The sequence below is a fragment of the Chlorocebus sabaeus genome, chromosome 17 (assembly GCF_047675955.1).
Source record: "Chlorocebus sabaeus isolate Y175 chromosome 17, mChlSab1.0.hap1, whole genome shotgun sequence".
NCBI lineage: Eukaryota > Metazoa > Chordata > Mammalia > Primates > Cercopithecidae > Chlorocebus > Chlorocebus sabaeus.
The window spans coordinates 4959974-4969136 of NC_132920.1; the positions used below are offsets into that span (position 1 = coordinate 4959974).

Below are 9163 nucleotides of genomic sequence, written 5' to 3' on the forward strand. Positions count from 1 at the left end.
AGCAATATCCTTCTCCAAATCAGAGCTGCTGCAGGAAGACAGGCTGTGTGTGCCTGGGGCCTCTTGGCCACGCCCCAGGGCATGAGGTGCCACGCCCATGTCGAGACACAATCATGGAATTCCACACTGGCGTAAAATGACCAGCAAGAGTCCAGCAAAGGGACCGACAGGGCCCCCTTTACAGGACACCACTCCCAGCCCAAGATTAGTAGTGATGGGGGAAATGTCTCCTCTTAGCTGCCTGGGTTCAAATCTCATGAGAGCCACGCTGCGGGGCCTTGGTGATGAGAAACCTTTCCGCAGTGTTGTGTCCTATCTGTAGTCAGGAACTATGTGACTCCTATTTCATGGATGGGACATCCTGTAGCTACTCAATCAATGAATGTTAGCTCTTAACACGCTTCTCACCCTCCACTCACCATCTCTTTTACCTGCCCTCTGCTAACATGGCTAAAGTCCTGGCCCCTTTCAATTCTGCCAAACCATGACATGTTTTATTTATGAAGGCTCAATTAATTACGTTTCTTAATGAGTGGTTCTGTTTCTAGAATGCCCATCTTTCTATGTAAGTAACTGTATACACATCCACATAGGTTTAAATACGGTCGCCAGAGCCCAGCATAAGCACCCCCTTGTTAGAAATACTTCCAGGCCCCAGCCCAAGCCACTGAGTCACAAACGCTAGGGAGCTGGTAGCAGTGGGACGTGCCTGTAATCCCAGCTGCCTTAGAGGTTGAGGCGGGAGGACGGCTTGAGGCCGGGAATTTGGGACCAAACTGGGCAGCATAGCAAGACTCCTATCTCGAAAAAGTTAGAAAGAAGGAAACTCTGGAAGTGGGGCCCTGTGATGTGCCAACAAGCCCCCCAGTGATGTCTATGCAGGCTGAAGTGAGAATCACTGACTTAGATGGCCCTCAGGGTGGCCTTAAAACTAAAACAAGAAAAACACCACTTTTAGAAGTTCCACCAACCCCCGGGTACCCCCACCCCTCCCCGACCCCAGGTTCGGGCTTTGGCCCCTGGCAAGGCCGAAGGGCAGGGCGGTGACAGCACAGTCCGGTCCGGGCCTGGCCCCCACTCCCGGTGGGCGGGGAGGGTGGGTAGGGCGCCGGCGTCCGGTCGCGGTGGGAGGTGGTGCGTGCGGCGTGGGCGCCGGCCCCACGGGGCTCCCTCTCCTCCCTCCCTGCAGGGACCCGGGGCGCGGACTCGCGGGCGCGGCGGGCGGGACAGGGGGAGGGGCGGGACGTGCTCCTGGGCCCGGCGCAAATGGCCTCCCGCCGCTCTCGGCTGCTGGCCGTGGCCGCTCCCCCGCGCGTCCCCGCACGGTCCCCGCCCCAGTCTGGCCGCAGCCCACCCCGCGCCGCCACTGGGCGGATGGGGGCGGCGGCTCCTGCCTCCCGGCTTTCGGAAGCGCAGAGCGGAGCGCGCCTGATCGAGTCAGGCTTCCGAGTGGGATTGGAACCCGGGGCACACTGAAGTCTGGGGAAGGCAGGAGCAGAAGGGAAGGGATGCGCTCCCTGCTTTCCGGCGGCGCGGAATGGGCCTCCTTCAAGCCTCTGCCTAGGCAAGTTTTCCCCAGTTGCGCGCTGCACCGGGGACTCGCCCGGCCCGTGAGACAGCCAAGAGGAGAGCGCTCAGTGACCCTCCGAGGGGCAGGCACGTCAGGTCAAGTTCATGGGCAGGAAGACTTTGTGCACGTGGGGGTCTCTAAAGGTTGAGCGCGACCTCTATACCCCCACTTCGAGGCACTCCGGCGGCGGAATAGACGCTAGCCCGGCCGGGGGTGCGGGTGAGGGCCGCAGGGAGCCCGCGAACTACGGGACGTCGCCCCCCACACTGCACCCGAGCACTCGGGAACTCGCTTCCAGGTGTCCCAGGGGCCGCGCCTCCCCGCCCCCGGCCCTCCCCCGTCGCGGGCAGGTTCAACCAGGAGGCGGCGTGGCCCCGGAGCCGGCCCCAGGCCCGCATCCTCCTCCCACTTCGCCCTGCCGCAGCTAAAAGCCGGAGGCTGCAAAGTGGAACTAACTGCGTTGTCTTGTCGAGCCTGGAGCGACTCGCCTCGGGGAGGGCGAGCCTGAACTGCAGCCCTGCGCTCCTTCCACGGCCCGAGGAGTTAGTTACGTCTCCAGAGGGGCGAACGGCGTCATGGAACCCACAGGGGCGCGGTTAAGTTTGGAGGCGCCGGGACCAGCGCCCTTCGGAGAGACCCCGCTGGTCGAGGAACCGTCCGTCCCGGGGGTCTTCTGCGTGCAGGGTGGCGGCGACGGCGGTGGCACTTCGGAGACCCCGAGTCCTGACGCTCAGCTAGGGGACAGGCCCCTGTCCCCGAAGGAAGAGGCTGCCCTCCAGGAGCAGGAGGACCTGCTGCAATGCCGCCGCCGCTGCCGCGCGCGCTCCTTCTCCTTGCCCGCCGACCCCATCCTGCAGGCGGCTAAGTTCCTGCAGCAGCAGCAGCAACAGGCAGCGGTGCTGGGTGGCGAGGGGGCGGAGGACGCGCCGCTCAGCCCGGGCGGCTGCTGCGCCAAGTGCAAGAAGCGGGTGCAGTTCGCGGACACCCTGGGGCTGACCCTGGCCAGCGTGAAGCACTTCAGCGAGGCGGAGGAGCCGCAGGTGCCGCCCGCAGTGCTCTCGCGCCTCCGAAGCTTCCCTATGCGTGCTGAGGACCTGGAGCAGCTCGGGGGACTGCTGGCCGCGCCCCTCTCAGCGCAGCCTTCCCGGCTCCGGCCGCTCTTCCAGCTCCCGGGGCCGAGCGCCGCGGCAGAGCGCCTGCAGCGGCAGCGCGTGTGCCTGGAGCGCGTGCAGTGCTCGACGGCCTCGGGCGCGGAGGTGAAGGGCTCCGGCCGCGTGCTCAGCTGCCCTGGGCCCAGGGCCGTGATCGTGCGCTACACCTTTACCGAGTGGCGCTCCTTCCTGGACGTGCCAGCTGAGCTGCAGCCCGAGCCGCTGGAGCCACAGCCGCCAGAGGCGCAGTCGGGGGCCTCCGAGCCAGGTTCCGGGGATGCCAAGAAAGAGCCAGGCGCCGAGTGCTTCCACTTCTCGCTGTGCCTGCCCCCGGGCCTGCAGCCTGAGGGCGAAGAGCAAGCTGACGCGCGCGGCGTCGCGGTCCACTTCGCTGTCTGCTACCGCTGTGCGCAGGGCGAGTACTGGGACAACAACGGGGGCGCCAACTACACGCTGCGCTTTGCGCGCCCTGCGGACGCGCTCTGAGCCTGGAGAGCTTCGAAGAGCCGTGGGGCGGGGTTCATTAGCACGTGGAGCTCGGGCTGCCGCCCCAAGGGACTTGCTGCGACGCTTTGCTGAGCATGGCGAATCTGGCGGGAGGGGCGCGTGAAGGAAAAGGAGGGAGACGTTGAACCGTTGACTCGCACCCCAGCAGAGAAGTGAGCGAGCTTAGAGAGCCCGGACAAAGCTCCGAAAGCCTCTGGCCCCAGTCTTCTCGTCCTTTGGACCTTTCTGCAAGGCCTCTAGAATTCCCAGCCTGCGTCAGAATAGGAAGAAACTTCCAAGGCCCGGAGCAGCTGCCTCCAAGAAAAAGGCTCCTGACTCCTGGTCGTGGTTCTAAGGCCTGGGGATTGGTGTTTCACTCTAACATATTTTAGCCCTTGCAGCTTGCTGGAGACCCCTAGGGAAAGAACAGAGGTCCTGCCACCGCGCACCAAAGGAAGGTGCCACGGGCTGTGGGTGGACGCGTGGGACCTTTACATCCCAACCTATTTCTCAGAGAAAACCCGGTCGCGGCTGGGTCAGGCCACCCTTTCCTTTTGACTGAGATGTGGGAAATATTTGCCCGGACTTGGCATTGTTTATTTGTGCGATTGTGTACAAATGTCCTTTAAAAAAGTAAAGGCCACTCGCACCCCGTTTGACGCTGTGCTCTGTATTTTGGCTTTCGTGCGTTTGGGGAGGCGCTGGCAGTCAGCCAACCTGTCAGCTGGTGATGTGCGCACTTTAACAATTGTTCAACAACAGCCTACAAATTCCTCTCCTTCAGGCCTCCCTCTTTACTGCGAAAGGGCCCAAACTTCCCTTGTGCTTTAAAATGTTCTGTAGAAAGTGTTCTGACCCTCTCCGAATTAAGACGTTTGGTGAATTGAAAAGCCAGAGTCCTCGGCCAGGCCTTGGCTGTGATCTGCGAGAGCCGGGCACGCACGCCCCAGCGCCCTTTGTGTAGACAGACCACACTGTTGTGAGACTCGCCGGGGCCATTAGCAGCCAGAGAAGTTGGGCCCTTTTAGTCGCTGGACTGCGAGCGCAGGGGATGGGGGATGGAAAGGTGGCTTTCTGTTCCTCTCAGAGCCACAGTGGCGAGTGGAGACTTGATGGAAGAGGAAGCATGCCCAGCGAGTCAGTGCTGCGCAGACGCAGATGGCCACCTCTGCAGGCCTGTGGGGTGGGGTATGGACGGCCTTGGTCGCTGTGCTGGCTGTGGATGCAGGATGATGTGGCCGTCTGTGCACGGGCGGGCAGGAGGGCGTCCCGAGTAAGGTCTGTCACCCCTTGACTCTGCCTCAGTGATTTCCCTTTTTTTTTTTAAATTCTTCCCATTTTCCAGCAGGTGGCGAGTACAATCAGTGGTTTTAGGGATGGTGGTCTCTAAGGAGGGACAGTTTCATTGTTGCTTGATAGAACAGGGCTGGGCATGGATACTATAGCCCATGGGCCAAATTTGGCACATTGCCTGTTCTTGTAAGGCCTGCGACCTAAAAATCGTTTTTACATTTTGATTTTTTATTTTATTTTATTATTATTTTTTGAGACGGAGTTCCACTCTTGTCGCCCAGGCTGGAGTGCAATAGTGCAATCTTGGCTCATTGCAACCTCCGCCCTCCAGGTTCAAGCGATTCTCCTGCCTCAACCTCCAGAGTAGCTGGGATTATAGGCATCTGCCACCATACCTGGCTAATTTTTGTATTTTTGGTAGAGACAGGGTTTCACCATGTTGGCCAGGCTACTCTTGAACACCTGACCTCAGGTGATCCACCCGCCTTGGCCTCCCAAAGTGCTAGGATTATAGGCATGAGCCACTTCACCCGGCCTTACGTTTTTAAATTGTTGAAAAAAATTCCAAAGAAAGTACTATTTGGTGGTACATGAGAATTATATAAAATCCATATTTCAGTGTTCACAAATCAGGTTTTACTGGAACACAGCCGTGCACACTCGTTTCTGTCTTCTCTGTGCTGCTTCCACGCTACCACAGCAGAGTGGAGTAGACACGGCAGAGACCAGATGGCAAAGTGGAAAATATTTACTGTCTAGCCCTTTTATAGAAGACTTGCCAACCCCTGCTCTAGAGAAGTAGTGTTTTTTAAACACTATATGCTGAGAATTATAGTTAATAAAGCATTTAGACTTTTAATGAGCTTTTGCCACTTGAAATAAACCCCCTTTGGGTAAAGATAAAACTTTATATGACTCTCAGTAATCTTGTTTAGAATAAACATGAAAATGTGAAAAGTGCAGTTATTATTGTGTCAGATAAGGGAATCTACCTGTTGCCTTCTTTCACCTAAAAAAATAATAACACATCAGTGCAACTGAAATACAGCCCCTGTTTGAATTAGCTTCAAACTACAAAACTGCCAGGTATTTCTGTGCTTCAAAATGTGGCATCTTACACAATAGACGTATTTAGTTTGAACTTCGGTTTGGAGATATCCCTTTGACTATGGCAGTGTTTCCAAAGGAAACGGATCATAGGGAAAATTAATTTATTGATAGCAAGCCATCAGGAGTTAACAAATTACAATTTAGACTTTTAAAAATTGTCAGTGGCCACATCGATGAAATAATGAATACTTAATTCATATATGCTTATAAAACTTTATGACTAAAAATAAATGACAACATGACATAATTTTTCTGTTACTAAATATAAAAGCAATCAAGCCTTCTCATGCATCATTAGGTAATCTTGATCTGGTATACCATTTCTTAAAAGTACATTAGTGCATAACCGTGTTTTTCCTATGTATTTATAAATACATTAATTTTTAAGATATTGACAATATACATACGCTATAATATTGTTTGAAAATGCTTGTTTATGTGGCAATAAGCAACATTTTGGATTGTTTTGGATTACTTAAAATTAAATGAGGAGCCCAATATAATGATCCAGAGATCTTCTTGTCTAGTATCCTTTAAAATGGTAACCCATTGAATCTAGAATCAAACAGAGAGAAATAGATTTTTAGTGTTACGTCCAGAAGACTTTCTATTCTGTCATAACAGCATTACTGATTTTCAGAACTATATTTTAAAGTTCAAATGATTCATTTTAAAAGGAATTATTTCATAATATAATGAGCATCCAGTTTGGCTGCTAGGAAAGGAAACCTCGTTTTGCTCTCTTCCCAGTCTCAGAGTAGTACTAATGCTACCAATATTCATAATTTGGTAAAATATTTTAAACAGCCCAGTATTTCACCAATGCGTGCAGCCTTTCCAAAGCATTAGCACTGGCAATCTTTTGAATGTCAATTTTATTTTATAAAAGTGCCAGCTTCTCATTGTAGACTAATAGCAAACATTACGCAGTGATGTAAAGGTAATAAAAATAGGTTTTCTTTGTTTTTGAAAAGTTATTTCAAAGGAAAGGGCAATATGACCAGAGTCAGGAAGTATTTAAGAGTGCATTTCCTGAAAGGAACACACACACACACATACACCGCACACACACACCACAAACACAATTCTTGCCATGCAGTCAGTGCTTTTTTGCAGCAATATTTGCTTCAGCTTGACTAAGTGAAGGTCATTCTCCTTAAACATGCAGTTACTTTAACATGTTGCCTAGCTCTAGTGATAAAAACTAAGTTCTCAGCTGAGTTAATGACCCTGTCCTCCACCAGAGAGGGAGTCTAGTTTCTCCCTTATTGGCAGCGTGTCCATGGATCACTGGGTGAGGGAATGTTGGATGAATTGTGTCCCGATCTAGAGCTTCAGAAGCATGGGCTGAGAATGTGGCAGTTTGTATGAAACAATATTCTACCTGGGAACTTTCTGGTGTATAGAGCAAGGTGGTCAGCCAGTTCCAAGACCTAACTAGAGAGGCTGGGATCCTGCTCCAGGAAACGTACTGTGGACTCTGGAAGCCCACTGAGCTCTGGGGACACCAGAAGTCTCTGTCCAGGGCAGCAAGAGCTGCAGCTCAGGCAGCCTTTCAGGAGCAACTGGGAATGGGGATAGTTGCTGTTATCCACAAACCTCGGCTGTAGGGGCAGGGGATTTTCTCCTCTCAGGTGTGCAATGGGCTTTCCGTTCTGACCATCTCCTCACGCAGCGTCCTTTTTTCTGCCTTGACCCAGGGTGAGGGCTTCCCTGCAACGCTGCGGCTCTTGAGCTTGTCCACAAGGAGTCCGCCCACAGGGAAGCACAGCCTTCCTACTCAGTTCATTTTAGGAGCGTTAGTGTCGGGCTCTTCATACATCATTTCACAGGTTTCCATATTTCAGCTTTCTAGCACAACGGTGTCTATTGTAGCAGGCTAAGATCTTTCATTCCCCGACTCAGTCGTGTGTTTCTTTGGAGTGTTGTGGCTTGGAGCTTTGTTAGGCAGAGTGATTGGTGCCATGTGTTCTTTGTCAGGAGTGTAAGGAACAGCCCTAGGGAGGACATGTGATTTGTGTGTCTGTGTGTGTGGCATCGTGAAACGAAATCAAACTTGCATTTTTGGTTCACGCAATAGGACCCAGGTTTGGAGATTAAAAGAATATGCTGTGACTTGTGGAAACTGAACTGGCAACACGGATCGTGAGCTATTTGCAGTCCAGCGTTTGTCCAGCCAGTCGCCAAGATGCGGGACCCGATGGGCTCCTGGAATCGGGGATGTGCTGCCTGAAGTCACTAAGGCAAGGGGCTGGGAACAGCTGACAACCCGGGCTCATTGCAGCGTCCCAGCCTCCCCTCCCACACAGTGGTTCTGGCTGTCTTATGTGTAAGTGGGCAGGTACTTGGAAACCTGGGAAACACTGTGTTTTGCTTCCAGACCACAAAATAGACACATTCCACCTTGTGATCTGTTGTGTTCCTCTTTGGACTCCCTTTAGCTGATCAGGGAGGTGCCATCAGAATGCAGCCATCACTGATCCTTAAATCCTCCAAGGTCTGGTTGTTAGAGGGCTAAATACTGTAACTTCAGGCACATTCAGATTTCAACTCTTTTGAATCTTTTTGGTAGACATTGCATTTGCTTTTTGTGAAGTCTAGTTCCTTGACTTTGGTAGACTGTGAACAGGAAAATTTTGGAAAGAACAGAGGCACATGTCAGCTAAATGAAGATGTTTGAGATGGCAAAGATCAAGGGCTTCCTTTTAAGATTTGCTGGTGAGATTTTCCTACTGAGTTGGGTACTAGAAGAATCAAATAGGTGAGATCAATGGAGTAGTAAAAGGCTATTTAACTAAGTCATGAGTTCAGAGCAAGTTCAACCAGAATCTCCACATTTATACAAACCACACGTACACATATGCAAACTTTTCTGGTAAGGCAAAGCCATTTTCAAGTGACTTATAAGACATTTAAGGAGACTGGGCTGGTATAATTTCTCTGATTGTAGTTCCTCCTCCCATTCTCATCACTGTCATTGGTCAGGTCCTGTTCTTTGAAACTTGTTACCTGAGGCCATTTCCCACAGAGTCAACAGCATCCTAACATAGCTGGAAATAGGAAATTCGGTCTGAAAATCTGGATGGAATTAGGAGTGGGGCAGACACATTTCATGAACTAAGCTTGAAACATTTCATCTTTAAGTTGAAAATTTCATGAACACATCCTGCAGATGATTTTTCTAGAAGTAGCTACTCTCGGGTCAGGTTGAGGAAGCGTCCACTCCGGCAGATGACAGTTTTATGTTCCTGGGAAACTAACAGCCCTTAAAGGGATAGTCTCGCGGTGCTCTCTGAGGATGTGCGGTTTCAGCTCCTCCCCTGATGGCTTTGGGTAAAGAACCCTTGTCATCAGGAGGCTGTTCTGGTGCAGGTGAGGCAGCATCTTTTTAAACCCTTAGTAGGTGAAAGAACTCACTATTTCCCAGAAAGTTTTTCTTCCCATAGATTTTACATTGTATTTTAAAAATGGCCGGCCGTGGTGGCTCACGCCTGTAACCCCAACACTTTGGGAAGCTGAGGCGGGCCGATCACAAGGTCAGGAGTTCAAGACC

At 52.1% G+C, this 9163-nt stretch overlaps 1 protein-coding gene across 1 annotated transcript; it reads left to right on the forward strand.

Annotated features, from left to right (window-relative positions):
• The first annotated feature begins 1228 nt into the window (after nucleotides 1-1228).
• On the forward strand, nucleotides 1229-6122 carry PPP1R3G (protein phosphatase 1 regulatory subunit 3G). The gene has a single exon (XM_007973801.3). It carries the CDS (start codon nucleotides 2146-2148, stop codon nucleotides 3205-3207), a length of 1062 nt encoding a protein of 353 aa, XP_007971992.3. The 5' UTR covers nucleotides 1229-2145; the 3' UTR covers nucleotides 3208-6122.
• The last annotated feature ends 3041 nt before the right edge of the window (nucleotides 6123-9163 follow it).

Excerpts from the sequence above, each read along its gene's own strand:
- PPP1R3G (XM_007973801.3), top strand. The coding sequence starts at position 2,146 with ATGGAACCCACAGGGGCGCGGTTAAGTTTGGAGGCGCCGGGACCAGCG.